The sequence below is a fragment of the Prinia subflava genome, chromosome 5, assembly GCF_021018805.1.
Source record: "Prinia subflava isolate CZ2003 ecotype Zambia chromosome 5, Cam_Psub_1.2, whole genome shotgun sequence".
Classification (NCBI taxonomy): Eukaryota; Metazoa; Chordata; class Aves; order Passeriformes; family Cisticolidae; genus Prinia; species Prinia subflava.
The window spans coordinates 27,152,101-27,178,844 of NC_086251.1; the positions used below are offsets into that span (position 1 = coordinate 27,152,101).

A 26,744-nucleotide genomic window follows, 5' to 3' on the forward strand; every position below is an offset into this window, starting at 1 on the left:
CGGCTCCGCCCGCCGCGCTCCGCCCGCCGCGCTCCGCCCGCCCCGCTTGCCCCGCACCGCCCCGCGGACTCCACACGGGTGCTGGCACTGTCCGTGGGCGTTCCACCAGGAACGGCGCCCTGTTGCAGCTCCACAAACGGGGCTCCGCGCCGGTGCAGCCCGCCCCGGGGGCTCGGACGCGAACGGGAAACGCGGGTCGGCACGGCACCGAGAGGACCTGACATAACCCGTGAGCGTCTTCATACAGCCCGAAAAGGGGACAGGCTGTGGGAAACACTCGTCGTGCCAAAACGTCACTACAGGACGTGTCCGGTTGCCACCGGCTACCATAAACCAGAGGAAGTAGGAAAGGCATCCGGGATTTCTGCAAGAGCAGAAACTGACCTGGTTAACCTGCGGCAACCAGATGAGAACAGCGAGGCGTGTCTTGCAAGCACGTGTCTATTTTTCTGAGCTTATAAGTTTTACTTTAATGAACTCATTCTATGAACTTGGCCAGTGAAGTTCAGTCTCCAGGAGGAAATCTTCATTTGTTATTTTGTCCCTTCCAGAACCGGCCACAGTTGCATTTATATTTGTCGTGGAGAGGTGCAGCATTCACAGTCAGTGACCCAGATACTAAAGTAACGAAACCAAACTCAAAAAGCACGTGGTACAAAATTCTCCAAGCATCTTTACCAACAGAGACCACTTTCAGAAAACAGAGACTGAGGATGCTCTGTGCTGGAAGATCGAAGCACAGGAATGGGAGAACAAGCACGGCAGTCTTGCATCCAACTTCTTTCCTGCTCAGGAATTAACATCTTGTGCTAAAGCACAAAACTGTGCTAAGTCAGATCCCCCTTCATAGATAGCAAAACTGCGAACCGCCAAAAGCTTTATGGCTCAGGGATATAGCTGGTCTTTTTAACCGAAGATCCCTACAAAAGGAAAAGGGACGTGGCACCAATTTAGTGAAAGGAAATGTTTCAATAACACTGGGTAATAATGACTTCACATGGTTGTAGTCCAGAGAGCAAATTATTTGTGAACCTCTTCAGACTTTAAGATGTAGCATACAACACAAATACCATACAAAGTGAACACGAGGATAAATAAAGCCCACAAACTCACACACCCCTACATCTGCAGAATAACCTTCCCTAAGTCTTATGAGCCTGACTCACTTGTGTCCCTATCAAGCCTGCATTTCTTTACCAGGGCATGTGATCTCTTACTCACAGTTCCTAACAGGGACATCTTGTCACCCTAACTAAAAGCTGGTCAGCATCATCCTCTTCACTATGTTTTCTGTACAGTATGCACATATATGCTGCAATTCCAACAACTACTTCTCACAAGTAAACAAATCCATACAGAACTAATCAGGCACAAGAACTCTAAAATACTACTGTCAGACATTTACTTTTTCTGCAAGTAAAACATTTTTGAAGAACTCTTGCAGATCCCAGACCTAAGAGTAGACCTTTTCTCACTCTCGCTCACCAAGTCTTCAGAACTGTTTGCATGGTTTGCTGTTGAAAGGGGTATAAATTTGAATTGTCTTCCCTGACTACATAATTAAAGGTAACAACCTGCAGGATTTGTAGTTTCAAGCATTCAAGCAAGCTCGCTTGCTGAAGCTTTCCTGAGTTTTTCCAAGTCATGGAGCCAGTATGTTTTTAGGAGCAAGATTAGGTTTCAGAAGAGCACAGTACAACCAACATACCTGATTAAACATGCCAGTGAGGGAGAGGCCACCTGGCTGCAATGTGCAAACACACCCTTTGCTCTCACCCACATCTCAGCCACTGCCCTCTCTCCTGCAATGACAATGCCATAGCCTGCACAATTCTGTGGGAGCTGCGCTCTCTCCCAGAGACTGCACACACTTGCTGTAGGCTGGGAAGCAGATGCTACTTTCCAACAATACAGAAACTCTGCTAAACAATGAAAAAACAAAAATTGCTAACTAAGGGGTAAACAAGCTCCCTGTGGAATTCAGGACAACTTAAAATATTGGTGGAAGTGAGTACAAGAATGGAAGGGTAGAATGCTACAAGGATTGCCTAAGACCACTGTAGTCAGAGAATGAAAGCACCATGCTGGTACTATGTTTATTTTAGCTTTTAAATTATTAATTAAACTATTAATACGTATTAATTAGGGAAAATAGTTGGGATTTTTCCAGACATTTATGATTTGCTCTATCTCCATTAGTTTTGCAAATGACAGACTTCATTTTCAATCTTCAAAAGAACTGTTGGGAATACCTGCATTGGACTAAAGAGCTAAAATCAGGCAGCTTTGTGAAGGTGGTAACACTTTATGTGAGAGAAGAGGGAGGAGGAAACTGGAAGGACACAATGTGAGCCTTTCTACTCTTTGCCTAGCCTTTATTAAATAGTACATACAAACTTTTGTGCTTCCAGTAGAGAACATTTTTACCTATTTGTTTCAAAAAACCCAAACAACCCAAAACAATAGGATTTCCTTAAAAATGAAAACAAAACAAAACAAAAATTAAATAGCAAGCTTTGTGTAGCTTTATTTCACAAAATTTCCTCTCCCCAAAAGGACATGGAGGTAATATTTTTTCATCTATGTCAATTAAGCATAGCAAATTAGAATTGTTTTCTAATTAAAGATTCTATCTGTGGCCTGAAGATGGCAGAAGAGTTCCAGCAACTCTTGCAGAAGCAGTGACATGCTATAGCCACAGCTTTTTTGCTCTGCCCAGCTGCCCTCCCCACAACACAGCTAGCAGAAGATGCTATGTCCTTGTGCCTCAGCTACTGTACTGTAAAGTGCCATGTTTCAGCTTGAATTGCTGATAAAGAGGAGCTACAGCTAAGCTACCAGACCTTACAGTGGAATGAATGAAGTACAGGCACATGTTCACTTCTGACATAGCTATGCGAAGAACCAGAAAAGCTGATGCTCTATGCTGTTCCAGCAGCAGCCATATCTGCTTCCTAGATATCCAGCTGCTGCTTGCCTCCTAATCATCACGTTTAAGGGTTATGACCCCAAATTAGAGCTCTTGTCATACAGTCCACGACAGGTTTCCATGAGGAAGTTATTGCAACTTCAGCTGTTGCAGCCAAGCAAAAACCGGAACATTGTCCAAAAGCTCTTTTTCATTTCAAAAGGAGAAATAAATGCAATTATATAGAACAGAGACCTGCAACTTTGACTGAAACACAGTGATCTCAGAATACCTCTTGGCCACAGGGACCAGCTGGGACAGGAAAGCCCAGCATCTAATCAGTTACATGGGAGGCAATTCTAAACAGGCACTGGGGAACAGAACTATCCCAGCCCTGGTGACTCCCCATAAATCCTCTTTCAAGTAAGGCAGGCAGTGCTCGCACCCCTAGAAAGCAAAGCCATCTTCTCGTAGAGGAGTGCCAACTTCTCGGTGGGAGATGTTACGTGTCAAGGGAGAAGAGTTCTGCTGAGACATCCAGTTAATATCTGCTTAACGTGTAGTCAAGCACTTGTGGAGCACTGCAGGAGTGGTTCTGGTGATGTTTGTTTTTGTTGTTTTATTTCTTGGGGTATTTTTTTAAATTAAACCATGCAACACATGAAAGGCCGGGGCAAATCATTTTTCCAGGCATCCACCACATTGCCGGCAATGAGATGTGCCACAACAGCGAGTGTTAGCTCTAGGCAGCTGTTACCTACAGGTCAATGGCATTTAAAATAGAAAATCTTTCATACACAGTGTTATGAATAAAATTGCACTTGATTTTGTTAAAAACTCATATCACTGTAACTTTTCCAAATATTTCCTTTCTGGCGTCTTAATTGTCTTCATCAACAGGAGCTTCTCTCTAAAACTCTCTCATGCATATTGGACACAAGACATACAACAGCAGTTGTTATCTACCAGAAAATGGGTCTGTTGTTTCTTCAGTGCTTATTTCTATCTGTCCCCACCCTCCCCCCAAAAAGGTACAGGCAGTTCACCTCTAAGTGTCAATTGTAACATTGAAATATAAACTCCTCAAGCAGACATTAGGAATTTTAGTTTCACAGATTAAATATTTGAAAAGTTACAGAAGGTGCTGGAATAGTACACATGTCAATTGCTTAAAAATCCAAACTTGCAGCAACTTTAAATTCAAATTTCCAAAACATTTATAATGTCCTTGTGAACTTCTTCCACAGCAAGACACCCTCCATGACATTAAAGCATCAAACTTTCAATGCTGAGATCAAGAGACAAATCAGCAGGATGTACTTGCTCCACCGAGTAACTTTAAGAGGTGTCTCCACTTCCAAGAGCAAAAAGCTACTCCTTCATTCCATTTTGGACCTTTCAAAGTGGGTAATCATTCTTTCCTGCAAAATAAAATATCCAATCTTGTAATTTTCCCCGGTAGATTTACATCATTCAGAACATGCATTTTCACAACAAACAACACTCATATGCATTTTAAGTGAGGAGTACAACTTAGACAGCAAATACACCACTTATTTTAGAATACATTTGTATTCTAAGAAGTTGTTCCTATTATCCTTCCCCTCTTGTAATATTTTACTGTTGCATTGCATGAGCAGAGTTCAGTTCTAATAAGCCAAGATCTTATCAGCTGACTCATGACCCCCCTGGTATGTCAGAAGACTAATTTGAAGTGAAGATTTCTTTACTGACCTCATCTGAATCCAGAAGAGCTGGAAGAGCACTACAGTGGGGGAAAAGGAAGTTAAAATAATTAGAGCACGTACTAAGAGCATACTGACAACCATTTTCAACCTTACGTTGGTTTTTAGGGCACAGGAAAGAAACAATAAAGACAGACCTTTCAATGTAACAGAAATTATACGAAGACACACAAAAAAGGAAGAGCCCAAGGAGTATCCTCAATGACCTTTACAATTTTAAAATTCTTTTTTATTATGTTTCTCATTACCAACTGAACAACTTCCAAGTTGCCATGAAATAGGCTGCTTTATTTGTACAGGAACATGGCTGAACTGCACTGAAGACATTCACAGTATGGGACCGTGTTGTAAAAACCTGTCCCAGAAGTCAAACAAGTTCCACTGGTACTTCAGCCTTTCCAGCTACAACAAGTCTCTCATCTATTGGGATCTCGGCTCTTCACAACCCCAGTCACATTCTCAGAAACAGAAAACCTGCAGCAGATTACCTCAAAGTGCCCTTTCCTAGTTTATACCAGCCTAGTTCTTTATTTCTTAAGAAATCCTATCAGTCTTCAAAAAACAAGTATTAGAACTGGGAAAACCAAATTCAGTTCAGAAAATGCACTTTTTTCCTCTTAAAACTTCACCTAATTTCTTGTCTTTACCCAAGTTCAAGCAGTTTTGTACTTCAATCCAGATCCTCTGCCAAAATTACATGTTCAAATTTGTGAACACATTTATGTATGAACTTCAGTTTGGTTATGAAAATTGTAGACACCAGCACTGACACTTCTAGCATGTAAAAGTTACTGGAAGCAGAAGAGATATAGAAAGTGTACACAGCTGACTATATTACCTATATATTACCTCATACTAAAAGAAACACAAAAATTATGTCAGATGTTCCAGATAATGCTGAAAACTGGGAAACATTATTCCATGGTTTACATTCAGCAAGATACTCTAAGGTCTTTTCAGAACACTAGAAGGCAGTTTGTTCATCCTTTGTTTTCTGGATTTATGTACGTAGTTTTAACTTCAGTAAAATGCAGACCAGGCTATGGTTCCACATTCCAAGAGGCTGCTCCTTATGTCAGCCTGTGTGCAACTCCAGCAGACTGCATACAAGGGATCAGAGGCCAGAGCCAGGCTCTGCCCATGGAAGTTGATAAGGAATTTTAATGTACTCCTGTGGGAAAGGAACCTGCCTTTATTGTGACTATAAAAATACTCACACATCTGTCACTGATGAAGGAACATTCTCCTCTACCCACTTCAGGTCATCCTCTTGCTACAAGTACAGAAAGTAAACAGAAAACAAAAGTCAGTTTTCCCACAATACTGTCATATGGCAAGCCTTTTTCTTCTTATCCTACTTGACAAAAAACAATGTACTTATAATGTCAGTGAAAAAATTAAAAACAAACCAACACAAAAAACCCTCCTTCAATTTGATTTCTGGATTAGAAAAAGCACATTTCAAGGGAAAAAAAAAGTAATTAAAAACCCACCCAGTTGCTGTGAACTCTGTAACAGTCCTCAGCACCAGCCCCTCACAAAACAGAAAAGTTTAACTTTCATGTTATCTATGCTCAGGTAAGTAGTATACAGCTACAACCAACCCTTGAGAAAAACAATGCTACTGACAAAAATATGACTGCTATTATAATGAATTCCTATGGGTTCTTTCCACTTTTAAATTTATGCATGAATTCTATGAAAAGATTCCAAGACATATTTTAGGCCTCCTAGATGAATGTGAAAACATCTTGCTTATAAGCCACATGGAAAAATGCATGTTCCCCCAAAGTATTTAGGTAGGTACATAAAAATATATAACATCACCCCATTCAAGTAATGAATCACAAATTTCAAAACCAGAGGGCAATTTATATAAAACATGGCTCAGCCTCCCTCTCAGACTGACAAACTTGTTAAAATACTGTATCAGTATTTTATATCAGTATACACTATCAGTATATTGTATTACACAGTTCTACCTACACTGAATTGTGGACACATTCCTAAAGAACAGACTGAATTTTTAAGTTCCCACTAAATTTAAAGGAAATTTTGAGAAAAACCTGTATTTACTTTCTTTTCAGCAGTACTGTGATAACTTACGATACTTTGACTTATTCACACTCGGAAGCAAACCAGAATTTTCCCATTTATTGGCTCAAAAGTTGTCATGTTTGTGTTCTCCTAATGGCACTATACAAAGAAGAGATAAGTCCATATTCTTCGACATACAGAGGTCATACTCACAATTTTGTTTGCTTTTACATTCCCATTTGGTTCTTGCTTTGTACTTCTCATTTTCATTCCCTCTGAAGCCAAAAGAAGAAAGAAGATTGGGGTAAGTGAATTATAATTGTTCATAGTAAGTGAAAGTATAGCATGTTCATTGAGGATATTTCATCAAGTCAAAGAGACAGAGTTAGACCAAGGTAATGATTTAGACTGCTTCCCCTTTGAAAAGCTTGCTGTACTTTTTCCTAACAGGTAGAGTATGTACTTTTTACTGAATTTTAAAGTTTTACCTAGGGAATATAATTTTCTAGTCCTTTTATTTAAGCCAGACGTCAGCAGCATAGAACTCAGACATGCTTCCCAGAGAGGCTTTGAAATCTCCATCCTAGAAGATACTCAAAAGCCATCTTGACATGGTCCAGGGCAATGTGTTCAGGGTGACCCTGCTTGAGCAGGGGCTTGGACAGGATGACCTCCAGAGGTCCCTTCCAGCCTCAACCATTCTGAGACACAGGCAGCTTCCAAAGTTTATTTTACCTACTGACTGCTCACCAGCCACTTGCTTGCCATAAAAGCTGAGAAGCAAAGTGCATCTCCCAGCCTGGCAGACAGCCAGATCGTGCTGGTTTGTTAAATGCACCTAATGGATTACACACTTCTCCTCAGCTCCTAAACAAGCCAAACAGCACTGATATATCCCAGCATAACTCATTTGTGGTCAGACAGCAGCAGGCATGTAGCCCTACCTTTTACACAGCTTATAAAAAGAGGTGTTACAGTACACAATTTCACAAATAAACATACTCCTACATTTACACTGGACATTCCTATGCTAAGCCCTAATTTAGAAAAGAAGATTTCAGAGTTCAGAGAACAGATAATAATTAAAAATTCTTAAATGGGATTTTAAAAGAGAACTGCACACAACAATATTCAAGAGATCCTTGTCATCACAACTGGATTAAAACCGAAGACATGACATATTTAATCAAACAAAGTCTCCTGGACATGGCAAAGCAACCACAGCAGTAGCAGTGTTTCCAATGTCAATGGAAAACCCCAGAATTAAACAGGCAATGTAAATACTAAACCAGTGTTGTAAAATAAAGCCAGTGTTTCCTCTAGAACTCTGTGTATCAATGACAATCGATTCTGCTTCTCTTGCAGTAATAAAATTTTTACCAGAACAAGACAACTTCCTCCACAGAATTGTCTTTAACACTGAAATTGAGTGGAAAAATCTTTTTCTCTTACCAAAGCTTTCCTTTAACATTGGCTCTTTCTGCTCATCATCATCCTCCTCTTCCGACAGTGGTGAGAAAGCAAACCTATAGAAGTGAAGGAATGAAAGCCATCTTAGAATTCTGTGTCTTGTCTCCCAAGAGATCCATTACCCCAACATGGACATGGCTCGATTATTCTGTGTAGTTCACTGTTATGAAGACCGATGCTAAACTATATAATCAAAGTTTAAGTCATTTCTTAAGTTCAGCACCAGGAACAGACTGGATTTTATATATGTAAATTCTCTAGGTTTACATTCCCCTCCCCACACTGCTTATTGAACAGTGTACAGCAACTAAAATCACCCACCAGGACTTTTTGAATAAACAAGCATTCCTAAAACCCAGTATTTTTAGGAAGAGGTAAGAAAAGCTGAACCTTTGGTTGTTAGCAGATGGTCGCCACAGAATCATGATGACAAAAAGGATCATTGAAAACAATAAACGCCAGATGGCATCATCCACCCATAGTTCTTGCCAGTCCTGTCAAGAAAACCAGCAGCACAAATGAAAGATGTTGTGAAGCAAGAAATTCCATGTCTTCATCTCTTCCCAAGGCTGAAGAATAGGCATTTGTCAAAGAGGCTCATTACTCACAACAGTGAGAATTTTAGCATGTGGCGCTTTGTGGCAATCTCACTGCTAAATATAAATTTATCAAGAGGCAGAAACTGTAGAAAGCATTTAATATAAACTCACCGACTGGCAGTCCACCAGCCTGAACTTCATGGTTGTCCAGATGATGAATACAATAGATGCTGCAATATTCAAACAAACAAGCTGCTTATTGCTACGTAAGATGCCGATTCAAATACCCCACCAACAGGACTGTGTTTCCCAAACAAAGATCAAAGACCTGAATACTGAAATCTTGAAATCCAATTTAATGGTTTTGGCAAACAGGAGATGGCTCTATTGCACTGACCTTAGACAGAAATTTGGGCATAGACCAGTATATTTTACTCATGTTTCTTCACAGGCACAAGACATAAATCAAATACGAAGTATTTAGCCAACTCCTAAGACCTATTTATTATTCTTATATCACTTTTATCTAGCCTTCAAACCATGATTTCATTATCACTTGACAAGTAAAGCTGACCCTGAAGTAACTGAACAATCTAATCTGCTTGAATGCTTTAAGATTCAGATCTTGACCCACAACAGTTTCAACACTCAAACTATGCTCTTACCACAGTTGTAGAAGAGACTTCCCTCCACTAAAGGATTTTAAGATGATTAAAGAACAGCTGCTAAAAGGAATTTCATCAGAGCTGTAGTTCAAAAGGAAAGTACTTTTTTGCTCGTTAGTTTAAATTAAACAGCACAGTCTTTAGAAGTTTCCTGCTCACTATATAGATAGCAAAGCATCTGGAAGCACCAACAGATTTATTCTTGAAGTTCAGTTCATCACTACTATAAATGGGAAAAGGAGCTCAATTTGTATTCTTCCAGAATAGAGAAGGCATTATGTTACAAAACTGCAGTTTTTCCAACAATCACTCTGATCTTCAGACATCTTAAAAATCCCATGGTATACAGGGATACTGCAATTTTGGCAAAAAGTATCTTTGTGAAGTTACAGGATAAGATAATAATAAATTTTTGCCCCTGGCAGCTTGAAGTGGGACTAAAGTGCTCTGTTAGAGCAGCTGCACAGAACTAATGATCTTGCTAACATCAGGACTAATAATCCACTATTTCTGACATACTGACATAACACTTGGCAAATACTCACTGTTAGAAATGGGTCAAGTGTTAGAAATACCAAGAATTTTGATTGTACTTACACAAAGGTCATCAAACTTAAAAATTTGCTCTAGTGACCAAATCAAGCCCCATATGAAAATGAAAAGTCGTTTTATTTAACTGGAATAATTTTTTGCTTACCTGCTACTGCCAAGATGAGTGTGTTGGTGAAGTGCCGATACAAAGACAGTTTCACAATATTCCTTCGAAGTTTTAGCAGCTTCATTGTTTGAGTTAAGCTGATGAATATGTATGGAAAGTCAAGGAAAAGTCTCTGAAGGGAAAAGCTGGTCACACAGGAGGACAGACCTTATGATCAACAGCTCTCTCAATCACACACTTAGCCTCCAAAAAATTAGACCATTCTCAGTAGCAGAAGAGATTCATCCCATGACAAACGTACTAGAGAGCAAAGTCTGTTCTTTTCATGTTATTTAGTCATCTACATCTATAACTCTTGTCACGCAAAGATGGTATCCAAATAACTATTTCGGACATTTCATTTGATAAATGGAAAGTAAAATCTGAACTAGAAATTAGTTAAAATCTATTTAATGTATATGGGTACCTTCAAATTTTCTTTTATTTTATTTCCACAGTGACAAAACAAATGGTTAGGAGAGACATCATGAGAGGGAAGAACTGTGGTGGTCACAGATGGGCAGCAAGCTATTCACATTTTAAACAGCTTTTGTGATTGACTTTCACTAAGAACACTTTACAGGGATTTTGCTACAGACAAGTTCAGCATTTGATGTCAGTGGCTAAAGTCACACAAGATTATAGTTCCTTGGAATGAATATGTCAAGACACCAAAAAATAAACACTGCCTCATTTTGTCACTTATTTCAAGACTAGTTCAAATTTTACAGAAAGACTCTTAGGTTTGATGTTGCTAAGCAACTTTCTCCCCAAAATATAAACCGAGTCATTTCCTCACAGGCTACTCCTCTGTGTCATGTCTATGCCATGACATGCTACACTAGAACAAATTACTTTCATACTCAACAATGATATTCTGATAGCAGACAGACAATATTCTGGAGCAGCTTTACACAGACACATCCAGCTCAACAAAAACTAGGTAAGCAGTAGGCAGCAGAAGCTTACCTGAACACTTACTTACAGATGTTCTATAACCTTTACTAGAAGAAAAACAAAATACATACTTGGATCTTACTTTTTAAAAAAGTTCAGCCAAAAAAAGATTCAAAAAAACCCAAAACAAAACAAAAAAAAACCAAATTCAAAAGAAAACACACCCCATCAAGTAAAACAGTGAAGGATATCCACCAGCACAGGGCAGTATCTAGGAAAGCCAGGGGAATAAAAGCCAAGGAGGCAAGATCATTCTGGGCCTGGAGACAAAGAGAGAGCCAATAAGAACAAACTGAAAAGAAAACAAAGTAGAGAAGGGAGGAGGGTCAGGCTGTTTTAAGAGACCACAAATACGCCACCACAACACCTCCAAGTTTTGCTACAGAAACAGAGAACTTGAACCAGGAGTTTAGTCCAATGCACAGAGAGGAACTGGCAATACCACATTGCCAGTTCTCAGTTCTCCACCAGCAAGGCAAGAAGAAGTTTTCCAGATTAAGTCAATCTAGCACTGTTAGAAGGATTCTCTGCTGAGGCAGTTGCTGTGATTAATTGCTCTGTCAACTTCCATTACAGAAAACTAGCAACCAGCTTGTTAGAGATGTAGTAATTAAATTTTTTACACTATCCATGGATGAACTGAAAGCTCCACTGGCAACTATGAGTTTGACTAAAACTTGCCTTTGCGTGTACATCATAAACTTATCAAAGTCCTAACAAAAACAAGCAACACCTTTTATTCCTTTTAAGTGTAAGAAGAAATAATAAGCTATGAACAAGGTTGTAGCATTCTGCAGTTTTTAAAAGGATATCCACAAAATAATACAGGCATCAATCATGGACAGGGCCAAGTTTGCTATCAGAGCCACAGTGTCATAGAAAAACTGGAAAAGTATCAAATATACAACAGGTTAAATACTTTATCCCAAAACAAGAATAACAGAAATCAGAAATCCACATCCCAAGGTGCACTTAACAAATCCAGTAGCAGCACCACTCACACACACTTCCCCAGGCACAGCCTCCAAAACCAGAGCAGCGGGAATTTGGGTTGGCTGTTGTTGGGGAGGGGGAGGGAAAGCAGCTGTTCACACAAGTACATACAGCCAATAGTGTCTGTGGCACATGGGAAAATTCAAGCAGTTATTACTGACCCCTGTGACTCTAAGAACACCTTCCATGCCAGAAAATAACAGATAAAGGGCTCCAGCCATAACTACTTTGTGAAGAGTCACTCCAAGGCGAGGCCTGTAGGAAAAAAAGTGAAACTCACATTAAGTGGGGAACAAAAAGTGAAGCCATGTCAATTTGAACCTAAACACAAGGTATGAAGCATATGAATAAAAGGTCCTTGTAACAAGCCACATCTAGATCCAGAAACATTATTCTGGTGCTTGAAACTTACTATTCATTCTGACTTATGGTATGATGTGACTAAGGGACTGCAACAGTCCTGTTTCTCAGTTAACCTGTTTAACTTTTCATGACCATTTCACTCTCATCCCACTTCTTCACCAGTTCACCCAGCAAACCCACACTTGCCAAAAATTCCCACTGCCACCTAGCCTGTGTTTTTAAATACAGCTGTGTACAGACAAATGAGCCACAATCTTACTGAGGCAGATCCCCTCCCCTATCATTCTTGATTCTTGACCAACCCCATTTATAAAAGCTCCCCCTCACCCACAAGGCAGGCCCATAAAGCTCCCATTCCAGTCAGTGGAGCATCTCAACAATGATTCAGAAACCCACCCAACAGCAGCACACAAAAGTGGATGGAAAGAAGAGTAATCACAGTATGGAACTGCCTCTGTTTACCAGTAAAGAAGTCTAGACCTTCAGAGCGCTTAACTAAAGCACTTACCTTTTAACAAGCAAAGTACAGGGAGATAAATATTGCCCTAAATTCTTAAAAACCAATAGTAAAAACCCTTTAAATAGAACACAAAAAACCCATAACAGAATTACTCACTTGACTATCCCGTATCCCAGGCTGACTATGATGACCAGAGTTCGAGCCAATGAGCGCTTCACAGCAGAAAGAAGTTCAGCCAGTATTACTGCTCCTTGAACTACCAAAAGCAGAGAGGAGGAAGTTAGGTCATTAAAATGTATCTGTTTTATTAACTACTGCATACAGTTATAGTATGAGGGCAGATATAGGAAGTAGTCTATTAAAGTGCATAATCTTTTTATTATCTACATCTGGAGCTAGCTTTCAGAAAAGGTCACTTGGCATAAAAAACAAGCTACAGAAAAATTTTACTTCCAGCCTAGTTATTCTTCCAAACAAGTTAACCAACAAAACCTCCTGCACCAAGGGTATGGCCAATTAGCAAAGTCATAATGACATTTTAGCTGCAGGGTTTCATTACTATGCATCCAGCCTGAAACTCAAAACCAGAGCAAAAGGATTTTACATAAAGGGAATCTCTTAAGGTGGATTATGAGGCTATGGGTTGAATACTAGGAGTTATCTACAACGCTGTCATGTTGAACAGGGAGTTCCAAAGTATCTTTCCAAGGCCAATACCAATTGTGAGAAATTAATTACAAGCTACACTGAACAAGTCCTATTTTAAACTTAAAACCAGCACTGCAGCACAGAATGTAGCATTTTGTATACCTAAGACACTGCTCTCAGGAGTCAGAGAAAGCAACAGCATTTTAGCTTTAGAAGAACTCCGAGCATGATGTTTACAGCATACAGAAATACAGGAGCTCTGGTTCCCTGTTCTCTGTTGTGAAACAATCCTCAAGTAACCATATAGTTAACATGTATCTGCCAGCTCAAATTAGCGTAAGCCATTAGTGCTGTGCCCCCTCAGTTACCCTGCCCAATGCCACTGCCACCTACCGGACTCGCCGGTGTAGCGGATGTTCTGGAACTCGGCATAGAACACGGCTTTCTCCAGCATTCCCAGGAAGATAACTGCGCCAATCCAGAACTGGATCCTCAGCAGATCCCGCCAGTAACACGCTGACCACGCAAGCCACAGGACCCCAAAGAATACGTACACAATACACATGACCATGAAAAACTGTTACACAAAAAGAAGAAAGAAATAGGAACGTTAGACGAAGAATAGTAATTTCCTTGTTTCCATTCCACAGCTGTAAGACAACTCTATTTTCTCCCCTAGTATAGCAACTTTGGAAGTTTTTAAATAGACAGGCATTGTTTCATTTCTGTTCTCTGGACTCTTTAACAGCGAGAGTCTAATCTCTCAACAAAGGGAATGAGAGTAACTGAATTTCTGCACAATTTCTCCCTTGAAGAATAGTCTGCCAATTCACAGGCAATTTTTTCTAAGGAAGATACATGCTACTAGGTTCCAAAAAGGTAAGAATTCAAGCAAATCATCACGTACTAGAAAGTCTAGTTGATCTCATGTATTGTTCTATTAATAACTTTGTCATACATTTACAGTACTCTGCAAATAAACTCACAGGCCACCTTTAGACACCATTCCACAGAACAGAGATAAGCAACTAATGCTTGTATGTCCTTGTTCAAATAATTTAACAACTTTTCTCAAAAGTTAATTTCCAGCAAACTCAGTTTTTGACCAAGTTTTAGGCCAGCAAAAAGCTGCAGCTGAGAAAGAAATCCAGATATTCATTTAAATACTAGCATTTTATGATTTTTGTTTGGTTCGGTGTTACTTGCTTCAGAACTTTTCATGGTACATCTCATACAGCAAACAATAAGCTTGACAATGTTACTCAATGCTCAATCTTCTAATCATACCACAGCAAGTGAAAATTTTCAAAATAACACTAAGATTAAGAAGAGGAATTAAGAGAGAGTAATTAGGTGAACAGCAGGAAGTAGTTAGAGCATAGGACAATGCTTAATAATCAAGCAGTCTCCTCTTTCAGAAGGAAGATTTCTTTTTTTTAAACCTAACCTTTTTTAAGCTAACACTGAAATCAGCTGCGCAATCCATCAAAACTTTCCCAAACTGAAAACACCTTCCTTAGGAGAGCAGCTTACTGATCCTTACACATTTTCACACCTAACCAATCCCTGCAGTTCAAATGGTAAGAACTTAGGTGAGATAGTTCACATGCAGATGCTCCGTTGAGAAAACATTTAGAGATACAGATTCTTCTCTGGTCCTGTCACATGGGATATTCACACTGGTGAATTCCATTTCAATAGAGTTGTTGGAGGCTTTTTGCTTCTGCAGGAAGTAAAATGTGTGTTTCAGGAATGCTGCCAGGCTCCACTATTGACAGGCTGCTTTGCCAATACTGTCAGGGTAGAGACCTCACTTGTTATTGATCCCCAGCTAAAGCCTGTCTTCACTACATAAACATTTTAAGTTCCTTTATTGTTTAGCATTCTCAACAGAAGAAACTAGAAACCAAGCCAATAACTCCACTGAATAAAAAGGGGATTAAGCTCTTTGTAGCTCAATTATGCTTTCCCTGCTAGGCAGTATTAAAGACCTCCTCATGGGGTGTAAAACAGCTGGTGGAGGAAGCAAGATTAAGCTGTAAAAGAACAAAGAAAGCAGTGACAAACAAAACGGTAGCTGCAAACAAGAGCATGGAATAGAGATTTTCTAAGATATGAGCTAGGGAGAATAACAGCACCAGTAAAACTTCTTAGTTTAGAGCTAACAATACCAATAACTTCAGTATCTACAAATTAAACAAGCATTAACTCAAACAATACAGAGATGAACAACATTGGCAGCACATGCAAGGAAACTGAAATCTGTGTTTCTTTTCCCTACCCTGTACTCAGTACAAAAAACCCCAACCAAACAAAAACAGCCTATCAAACCAAAAACACCCTCAGCTAAGTAACTTTTTCTCCTGAGACACTGGCTCTGTGTTTCCTGAAGTATGACAGAAGAGTATTTAATTGACATGCAAATCAAATGACAATTCCATAGATCAAAGAAAAGCTGGTTTACTTACAATCATCAGAGGGTAGTCTGCAAGTGAGAGATACTCATATGGCCCCTTCAGTTCTACTGTCACTGTCAAAAGACAATCCAATAAGCAAATCAAACAAGAACCAAGAGGAGGAAGGCAGGACTTAGTTGACTTTCACTTAAGTGTAATGAAATTCCACATCTTCGCATAGCCTTCAAATCTAACTTGAACTTTAATAAAGAAAGCTAAGATTCATAACATACTCAGCCAAAAGCATGCAGTTAAAACTACACATCTCATTATCAAGTAACTCATGGCAGTACTTAGAAGTAATTTTTGCTGGAGATTCACGTACAACAGGAAAAATTCAGAAACACGTGTAAGTTCACTTTTTAAGGGGATTTTTAAACTTCTCTAAAGTTTGAATAGGTTATCAATGCATTATTAAATATAATATCAAGGTGATAATTATGATCTTTGCACTCTATGTTTTGACTTATTAGTACAGATCACTGTATGGATCTGCACATTTCTGAAACAAGACACCAAGCCTCAAAACTGAAATGCTTGGGATTGACTCTTCTTGATTTCTGTCAGTAAACTGACTGACAGAACAGTCATAGGATCTTCAAGACAGAAGCAATCACCTCTTAAATGAGCTGCAGTAATATTCTACCTATGTGAAGTGAAAGACAGTGTCTGATGAAATTGGACCACATGGTATATACTAAGAGTACCTTAGACTACTTAGACTGCAAATACATAAAAATGGTGCTGTATTTTCAGTTTACTGTATAAAGAGCTATCTTACTTGTAAAGAGTTTGCTCTGATCTGAGGAAGGTGTTGTTCTCTCAGTTCTTTTAAGTCTGGCAGTAGAATCCTTTGCAGTTGTAAGTCCAATAATTTGCACAATAAATATATACGGCCCATCTCGCCAAGTTTTGATAACAGCATTCATTGCCTGAAAATAAAACATCTCCACATAAACAGTGCACAGTTGAGAAGGCAAGAAAAAGACAGAAGTAGACTAGCCATATATGGGTGGTATCTTTCATGTAAATATAAATTTCGTCTCTTCCAAGATCTAAAACTTGTTAATAAATATCCAATATGTAAATTTTAATTGTACTTATTAGACATAACACTTAAAATGTAGTTGTTTGATTCCAGAAGAATCCTCAAAGACCTGGGAAGTGATTTTTTTTTGCAAATTTAACACTGGCTTACTGCAAAAGTACTCAAAGGTACTGCAAAAGCTACAAAGAATTCAAGAAAGCATCACACTCCTTTTCACTACAGAAGTGTTAGGACCACCACAGAGATTCCTGATGAAGTCAATTGCTTGGGAACTGCAGAGCTACATAACTCATCTCCCTGGTTGAATTTTACAGCATAATATAGAAGCAGCTGAGAGGTAAAAGAGTTCCATAGCAGCCAGTTCCTATGGACACTACTACTACAGTCCCTGCAACAGCTCTCATACCTGCAAAGCTCAAACCCTGCCAGTGAAGTAACAGAGAGGAACCTCATCCAGATAAATATTTGCACCGTAAAACAAATCAGAGCTCTCTTTGAGTTCCAGCAGGCAAAACTAAATTCCACACCTGAACAATCTCTAGACCTCTCAGAAACCACAGTATTTACTAAGAGCATTAAGTTAAAACTAAGACCATCGACATGTATGTCACTGCCATGACTGCTGCAGAGCTGTGACAAAGATTTTTTTCTAATGGCCTCTCCAAGAGAAATTCAGTATCAAGAGCATGCATTTCTTTTAAGAAACCTCTTGACTACAAGACCCAAAACAGAGTATTATATATACATATTAAAAAAAGTTTATGCTAATATTAACTAAACATAAAACTTAGAAACACAGTAAACTTAAAAGAAAATGGATACATTTATATACACAAATTTTGCCTTTAAAATACCACCTTTTCTTGCTGCATTGATTCTTTACTCTGCAATTGCACCCATCTACTTATGCTTCAGCTTTAAAATCAATGGCCCTTTAAGTACAGTAAAGCAGTAAAATACATTTTCTTTCTTAGCATCCAGGACATTCAATTTGAAGTTATTTTGAAAATTGTTCCTGGTTAAGTCTTGAATGTTATATATAATAAAACTACTAAGGGACTGAAAATCAAAAGTAATCAGTCAACTTTTTCAGTTGACTGTACAGTGTTTCAAAAAACTGACTAAATGTAAAAAAACCAAATGTATTCTGTAAGAATTAGTTATCATTTAAAGAAGATAATTTTAATTACTATTTCCAATTACAATGGAAAGGGACATTTATTTTTTAATTTATACCAATGGTTTGAATTCTATCAGTTCTGTATTTCACATATAGAAGAAGCAGTTACTCTGTTTACTACTCTGTTTTCTTTTTTTTCCACACAGCACTAATCTAGTTTCAAGCTAAAAAATTCAGGTGTAAAAAACCATAGAATATGCTACCAGCAATCTCTTATACAAAGAAATACACGTCTAAAAAGGCAAACCAAAAGAAAATAAGACTGCTGAATTACAAGCCATGCTTAAATTCAGTATACATACAGTTTTATCTGTCACCATTGTGTGATTTCCTGCACTCTCCTTCTTATCTTTTAAGCCCTGAGGGGAAAAAGAGAAAAAAAACCACAGAAAAATGGATAAATCAATATGCCAAAACTACCTCTTCCATGAGTACACTCACTCATTAGAAGGAAATGAAAACTACCTCTTGTTTCTCAGGTGAGAGGGGCTCTGGATGAACAAATTCTTTATAGAAAATCTGCAAAATATAAGAAAGGTAAAGCATTTATAGACACTTTATATGCACTTTAACATTTATAGGCACTTCACACAGCGACATGACATTACCAGAAGAGCTTCCAGTAAACTTCATTATTCTTTCAACAGCTTTATTAGAGAACTTTCATTTTTCTAAATGAAACAATTGTCCATTTATGCAGGGAGTCTTGAATACTTAATGTTTTGTAATTTGAGAACTACTTTTACTCCCTGCAAGTAACAGGTATCTATTTTTAGAAAAGAGACATGATAGCAATGAAGTTAATTTTGGTTTTGAAATACGAATCAGTTGGGTATCTCCATTACCAAATAAAGTCTAAACAAACAGATAGAAGATTTTGACATTTCTGCCTTAATCTATGCAAAAGTAAGTCCCTAGATAAGTGCCTATTAGAGATCCAGATTTTGCCAACTCTCTCGAACAATGGTGACTCAAAATCTAGTGAAACTGCTATTCCACAAGAAAAAAGTTATACAATCTAGAGAAGAAATTCCTGTGAAATTTTTATTATTCTCAGAAATTATTATCTGAGAAGAATATATTGTTAAAAATCAATAGACTTTTCAGAGGAATCGGATGAGGAAGAATTTACTTAAAGAATTTTCAAACCTTAAAGACTTTCACAAGCATGTTTAGCTAGGATGCCAAAGCTCATGTTACACAGCTAAACCCACGGGATCTCTTCTACAAAACCAAGTAAAAGTAGAACTGACATTTCTCATACTATTAAACATAAAAAGCATGCATCATAGAGTTTCTTCTTTCTTTTCAAAAACCAAAATCAAGCCATCTTCACACATCAAAGGAATTAGAGGTATGCAAGCAGATTATTAAAAGTCATATTTAGGCATTAGTCTTTTTTCTCAATCAAAAAAACCAAAAATACCAAAAAGCAACCCACAACACTAGGTTCAGAGTTATGAGACATTTCCCAGTATTTTCTATCCATAACCTTTTGTCTAAATAAGGAACGGCTGAACACAGATGCAACAATACATAATCTGCCTTCAATTCTTAGGTACACCAATAAGGAATGACAGTGAATTATACTGGTATTGTCATTAGCCTGCTGACTGCTATTGTCATCAGCTGTCATTTAGCTGGTGTAGAGCTGATGGCTGCACATTACTTCCTTATGCTTATTTTGTATTGTCTTCTTGCTTTCACTTGAATTGTTTCAAACATGTTCTAGCACTACTGTTTTTGATTTTTAACCTGCTACCAGTGTTTAAGTAACTCATTTTCCAACATTCATTTCCATTATTCTAAATGAACATTATTTGAGTAATAAATGCCTGTCTTTTACTGATTCAAATTTAGTGTGATTTTTACTCTGCTGCCACTTCTATGCAACTAGCAGTAGTCTCCTGTAAATGAAACAAATCCAGAATACAAAACCATAAACTAAAAGAAGCATTGAAGTTTGCAGCACTTTTACAGTAATTTGGTTGGGTTTTTTTCACTAATGTGAGCAAAATGTTGAATAGCAAGCCAGAAGTGAAGAAAAATTAAGAAATCCTCACAGTTTGGCTGTCATAAACAGATAAAAAGAAGTACCTCTCAGCCTACAGTGATACTTACATAGGATGCTAACAGATCTAACAGGAATTACCACCTTCTCCATATATTGCATAAGACAGCAGAGCAAACTCTGAGGTTTCTACCCGTACCTGAGGCCTGAAGAGCTCAGAGCAGTTTGGGAAGATGATAGAAGAAGTGGCATAGTATCCTGACCAACCCGGATGCTCTTCAGCCGTAGTCCCAAAATAGTTATCTGCTTGTTCATCCTGCCAAACACAGTAGAACTTAGGTTAGCATCAAGTATTTCAAATGGTTTAGCTCAGTAGACAGCTGCAAGACCTGGAAAGCTCCATAGTTTCATCCTGCACACTCTCTTGAATCAAATTTAGTAGAATAAAGGCATCAAAACCACGCAAGACTATAACGATTGATGGTGTACAGGCTTAAAGTAAGGAGTAAGAATTAAAAAGTGGAGGAGCAGCAGAAAATATAAACTTCAGTCTACAGAAACAAACTCTGCATTATTATTTTCAAGAGTGAAGATTCAGTCTTGTGTTAGACTAGTAGTTACAACTGCCATAATTAATAATTTAAGTAAACATGGAAGAATATTACCCATAGAAAGAACAATTATGATCTACCACATCTGATAGAAACCCTATACATTTTGTACAAACTGCTAATGCTTGAAATGTGCATCCATAAAGAACAGGATTTAAATTTAACATGTAAATGTTCAATTTTTTCTATTCATTGTCATTAACTATTCCTGCAAATATTCTCAACTACCATAAACTTATTTATTTTATTCAATGTATTCACTTAAGTTCCTGGGTTTAAAACAATTTTGACGAACACTTCCACTGGACCCAAAACCCAAAAAAGTCAGCAACTGCAGCAAGCTGTCAATCATTTCAATTCTATTCCAGAAATTTGTTACTTTCCAATGGAAGAATGTGTCTTTCAGGCCCAAACTGCAACGCGGATGCAAGGGAGACATCTCTAATCCCCTCCTCCCAGGATCTGCTTACCCCTAAAAATCATAACTTAAGTTCTTCCAGGGAATTCTTACCCCAAAGTTGAAGACTTCATTGTAGCAGTCAGAGTATCTTAAGTACCAAGTAACATTGTAACTCTGGGAGGGTTCACAATTTTTTTCGTCTCCTTCAACTAAACCAAACAAACAAAAAAAATCAAACATGAGATATGTAAGATACCATCTGCCTTCCAAGTTTCCAGGTTTTTCCTCCCATTCTGTGCAAAACCAACATAATTCAATTTTAAACATGAAACTGAAAGCAAAATAAGAGAAAAATATTTTCCTCCAGTAATTCCTTACTGTTCGGTGAAAGAAGCATGTGAAACTGTTCGGTGAAAGAAGCATGTGAACAGAATTCCATTATAACATCATACAGTTCTATTAAAGAGCTGAAGATCATTTGGGAACTTTTTGTTCTGAGGACAATCAAGGATGTTTCAGCAACTGCAAATACCAAACAAGAACAGCAATGCCTCCAATACACAAAAAGGATCTCCCTTTCAGAGACAGGGGCACATGTAACAGGCAGAGAAAGCTAGGAACAGGATAATACTAAGCAATTTCCACATATAATTTAAATATACCAATGCCATCGCCAAGGAAATGAAGGTAAGACTGTGCCAGTCAATATCCACCCTCCCAGAAGACAAACAAGATATCTATACATTAGCCCATGCTGTCAAAGCTGCAATGCTACCTAAAACAGCAATAAGACAACTTTCTCCTTTGGTTTACTTTAGTAACAACATGCATGAAAAGTGAAACAAAAGACTTTCTCCTGAGTCAGGAAGGGTTGTATGGGGTTTTGTGTTTCAAATCTCATTCTTAAACTAAAGCCCAACAAAGAGAATTTGACATTAAGAAGGCAAGCTTGACCCTTAAATAAAATAAGCAGTGACTATTCAGAGTCTTGGAAGAGCCATTTAGATGATTACATCTGTGTTTCCCCAGCCAACAAATGGCAAAACTCTTGTGAGTTATCAGAAGAATACTTGCAGTGGTTAAGAAGCTCCCACAATTTTAAAGGGAAACATTCATATGAGAGGATGTATCCACATCTTTCTTACATATACACTTTTAAGGAATGTTTCCTTACTGACTGACCACTGCAGGCAGAAAAAGCAATTAGAAGGAAAACTCTGCCACAGGGTATTAACTGACTAATCCCACTCTACACCTCGTGAGTACTAAAACACGTATATGTACAGCTAAAAACTCAACAACCAAGTTTCTAACACCAAAACTTTAAGCAAAATCACTGAAAAAGATGAGTTTCCCTACGACACCTTCTGGTAAGCACGAAAACAAGGCATACATGTTTCACGTTGGGCTAGATGTTGCAGAGGGCACAACAAAAACTAAAAGGCAGCACAAGCACTGCAGTGACATGGGCAGATGTCAAATTCTTTGATGACACAAGCTCTTCTCATAAAACTGACCAAATGAGGAGTATCTCAAAAAAAGTGCTAGCAAAAAATAAGATTCAAAAATACCTTTTAAATACCTTTTCATCTGTGAAAAATAATTAGGCAACTACATATTCAGCAGTAGCACCCATAAAGATAAAATAGGCCTACAATCCACAATATCTGCAAACATCAAAATTACAGAAACCTTGAAAAGTAAGTACTCCAAAACTCAGATTTCCATACTGCTGAATTCTGTAAATGCCATGGATATTTTTTCTAAGTTCCTTAGCCTTCAAACAAAAGCCAGTAATATGCAACTTGAATGCAGTCTTTGTACTCATCTACAGAGAGCAGAATTTCCATCAGGAATCCATCAGATTTTTATTCTATCCTGTGCAAGAAACTAAACTCCTTCTAGAACAGCACTTCAGAAAAGTATATAAAAATAAATTCATTATTGACAACACTACATGCCAGCAGCAATCTTCCCAGTCAGAAGCAGAAAGCATCAGACAGCAATATGCCATACAGATTAAAAAAAAACAAAAAACAAAAAACAAACAAACAAAAAAAACCCCAAAAAAACACAACAACAACAAAAATCAAGAAGAGGGGAAAAAAAGGAGATGAGGAGATGCAGGTGCTCAGGAAAACAACAAACAACCCATGAGCAAGAAGGGTCATATCATCCACACAAACTTCACACAGCAGATGGAAGAGGCAACAGACAGGAAACAAAAGGAGACCAGTTTCCACACAAGCATGGGCAGAAAAAAAACGTGTAGAACTTGAAGCTTCCCAGTATCAGGTGCAGCTAAAGTTTCCTCTAGGCTGAGAAAAGAGTAAGTTCCCAGCCTTTGATCCTTCCTCTTTCAGTGATTCATTTTCCAAATTCATGTAAATCTTTCAATCACACTGGCACATAAAACAAATGTCTTCACGAAAGATTTTTAAGGCTTAATGCTGCATAAAGGTTGATAATACAGTGTAATTCAATTCCACATCAGAAGCCAGGGGGTTGAATTCTTACTCACAAATCTACCTTGCCACAAGTAAAACTTTTTCCATGCCTTAATTCCATCTCTCAGTTATTTTGGCACAAGTAGATTTACCACACACTCCACTTCAGAGACCTGTATCTTAGAGGACATGTCACTCTGAGTACTATTTCTATTAAACTTTAGACAAGAAAGCCTAAAACCTACCCAAGCACCAAAATGCACTTTTAAACCCCCCTCCTTTTCCCAAGCAGCAGATTTCTAATTGTGATCCTGCAGCTGTACACCTGCAATTGCCTCACTGAAAGATGCAAACTTCAGTGTCTCAGCTACACTTGTCAAGGTGGAAAGCCCTAACATTGAACAGATGGAACTTCACCAACAGCCACTCAAACACTATCCTCCTATTTCAGATTCATGTGGGATCAAGGGAGGCACTTCAACAAACTCTCCTTGAGACACTGTCCCAAGAATGCATGTATTGGAAAGCAAACCTGAAAAACAACAAGGTAAGTGCAGACACCACACAAAGACAAAATAGCTTACTCTCATGGTAAAAACTGCTGCAACCACCTAAGGCGTTCAAAGTGCATGGCAAAGACATCACACCTTTTTAAGTCAGCTAGTCACTTCTATAACATCTTACTGGCATCTACATGCTGTCCTCATATTCACAGAGGGTAAGAGGGTATTTCACAGAAACTTTCCTTGGAGCAGTAACCTGCATAACCCACAGACCTGGCCAGATCAGCAAGAGTAATACACAGAAGAAATGGGAAGGCTACCAACATGTTTGCTCAACAGAACAAACTCAGTGATCACACTCATACACTGGGATCAGGAGGAGAAAACACCTCTCAGGAGAGCTCTGCTGCAGTGTGCTGCATTCCCTTACTACACCCAAAAGCACTCAGCTAAAAAGGAGCAAAGCCTCAAAAACCACTGCCTTCTGTAATGGCATCAGTATACAAACAGCCCCTGTCCAGCTGGCACCAGATCTCTCAGACAGGGCAATTTAACAAATCTTAGATAGAGAAGCACACCTCACAGCAGAGTGCAGCACACCCCATACATGAATACCCACTGAAACAAAGTGGTGCTCCCACCGCTCATCTTGCCCTCTCCACAGAGGCCACGAATACAGCCATTCATTTCTGCTACAACCTAAACAGATCACAAATGGGAAGCTCCCACGCTGTTAACAGACTCAGCCACATCAGAGCTGTGGCTTTCATGCAGTGCTAGATTAGCTGTCACTGCAGCCAGCACAGTTAAACACTTCACAGTGCTTTGAGTTCCAAAAGTTAAAAATAGGCGGGGCGTCAAAAAGCAGAGAGAGCAGGTTAATCCCTTGTAATCACTTACATCTCAGGAAAATGGTGGTGTTGCTAAAGAGAATCTTCCCAAAGCTAAACTTCTTCCCCTGCAAAAGCAGAAAAAAGGAAGAGAGATTAGTGGGCTTGATTCCTTATCAGCCCTAAAATCACAAGCCAAACAAGTAGGAAATGATAAAATGCAGTTACTGTTTATTGACGGTCCTCCAGGTGCACTTACGGTGGAGTGCACACACAATGTAGGCCTTAGACACTTTTGTAAATTCAACAAATTAGAATCATTGACAAGAATCCCCAATTAGAAGTACAGTTAATGAAGTAACTCTCCTCTTGGTTCGACCCCTACTGAAGCCCCCCCGCCTGCTTGTAGCCCTACATTACTTATGTCTAAATACATGGGAAAGTGAAATGTCCTTGGTTTACCATGGTAGGATTCCAGGAATATGTCTGTCTAACCTAACAAGGCAACAGATGTACTAAAGTTAGCTAAGAAATTATATAAGTATACAGTAATGGTCGACAGAGCTGCTAATAGGTGAAAAATATATAAAATGCAAAAATCTTTTGGCATCAGGCTTAATGTCACTGAGCTTAAGTAAACATAATCTTCCATTCTGAGTTTTAAGTCAATACAGTAATGAAAGCAAATGTCAGATCTGGAGCCAGACTTACTGGACTTTCCAGTCATGCTTCACCACTCTCCAGCATACTCTTAGTTTAGAGATGGTTTAAGAGGCTTGGGGCTTTTTGATCTGCAAGCGGAATCCACTTCACATTAACATTTATTGTAATTACTACCATTTTCTTGCTGATGAGATGGTCTGGAGCATCCATAAAAAATAAAATTCTGTTCTAAGAATCAACAGGAGTGTTCACCGTGATCCTTCAGTTTTGTTCCTGAAGCTCAAAAGCCTCACATAAAGTGCATATTACTCTCACCGCCTGATAAAGTTCGACCGAATTCGAGTAGCTTTCCTTCAAGCAAATTCAAGTACGCAGGGTTTACCAGAAGTGCCGAAATCCCTTCACCTTCCCTAAGGCCTGCACCTCTCAGCCCGGGCCGCGGCGCTGCCCGACGGTGCGGGCCGCCAGCGGGGCGGCCTCCCCCGCGCAGGGCCCACCGAGGCCGGCCACCGGCGGGGGAGGACCTCCCTCCTTCCCTCCCTTCCCACGGGCCTCACAGGGGCGGCTCTCCCTCCGCCGCCGCTCGGACTATTGCCGGCACAAACCTTCTCTCCCCGGCCGCCACCGCCGAGCCGCCAGACAGGGCTCAAGCCCGGCAGCAGGGCAGGAGACAGCCCCGAGCCCCCGCACCAGCTCCGGGTCAGGCTCCAAAGAAGCGCGGCCCGGACAGGGAAGCCCCCGACCGCAGCCGTCCCGCCCGAGGAGGACGCGCGGAGCAGCCGCGGCCTCCCGCCCGCACACGATCGCTCCGACCGCCGCCACCCCGGCCGGCCCGGCGGCTGCGGGCCCGGGCCCGCTGCCCGCACTCACCAGGGGCACCGGCAGCCGCCATTTGGAGCGCTGCCCGGCGCCCGCCGTGCCCGCCAGCAGCAGCACCGCCAGCAGCCGCAGCAGGACGGCTCCGGGCCGCCGCCGCTCTCCGGAACGCGGCGCCGCCGCCATCCCGCCGTACGGAGGCCGCCGCGCTGGCCGCGCCTCTTCCGCTCCCCGCGGAGGGACGCGGCGGTCGTGGGCCGGCGAGAGCGGCGCTGGGCGGAGCCGCTCCCCGGCTCG

At 39.7% G+C, this 26,744-nt stretch overlaps 1 protein-coding gene across 2 annotated transcripts; it reads right to left on the reverse strand.

The window, feature by feature from the left end:
* Positions 1 to 2,351: 2,351 nt before the first annotated feature.
* On the reverse strand, positions 2,352 to 26,715 carry TMEM87A (transmembrane protein 87A). 2 transcript variants are annotated; one of them, XM_063398608.1, is made up of 20 exons: positions 26,502 to 26,715; positions 25,039 to 25,096; positions 21,300 to 21,397; positions 20,377 to 20,493; positions 18,632 to 18,685; positions 18,469 to 18,525; positions 16,720 to 16,870; positions 15,951 to 16,012; positions 13,876 to 14,059; positions 12,991 to 13,090; positions 12,173 to 12,266; positions 11,206 to 11,278; positions 10,062 to 10,166; positions 8,871 to 8,929; positions 8,551 to 8,654; positions 8,143 to 8,216; positions 6,904 to 6,965; positions 5,871 to 5,926; positions 4,643 to 4,673; positions 2,352 to 4,329 (listed from the first exon to the last, which is right to left on the reverse strand). In XM_063398608.1, the coding sequence occupies exons 1-20, from the start codon at positions 26,631 to 26,633 to the stop codon at positions 4,288 to 4,290; spliced, it is 1,713 nt and encodes a 570-aa protein (XP_063254678.1). In that variant the 5' UTR covers positions 26,634 to 26,715; the 3' UTR covers positions 2,352 to 4,287. The 2 variants fall into 2 exon arrangements, with proteins under 2 accessions (XP_063254678.1, XP_063254676.1); XM_063398606.1 differs by lacking the exon at positions 11,206 to 11,278 and adding an exon at positions 11,827 to 11,902.
* Between the last annotated feature and the right edge of the window lie 29 nt (positions 26,716 to 26,744).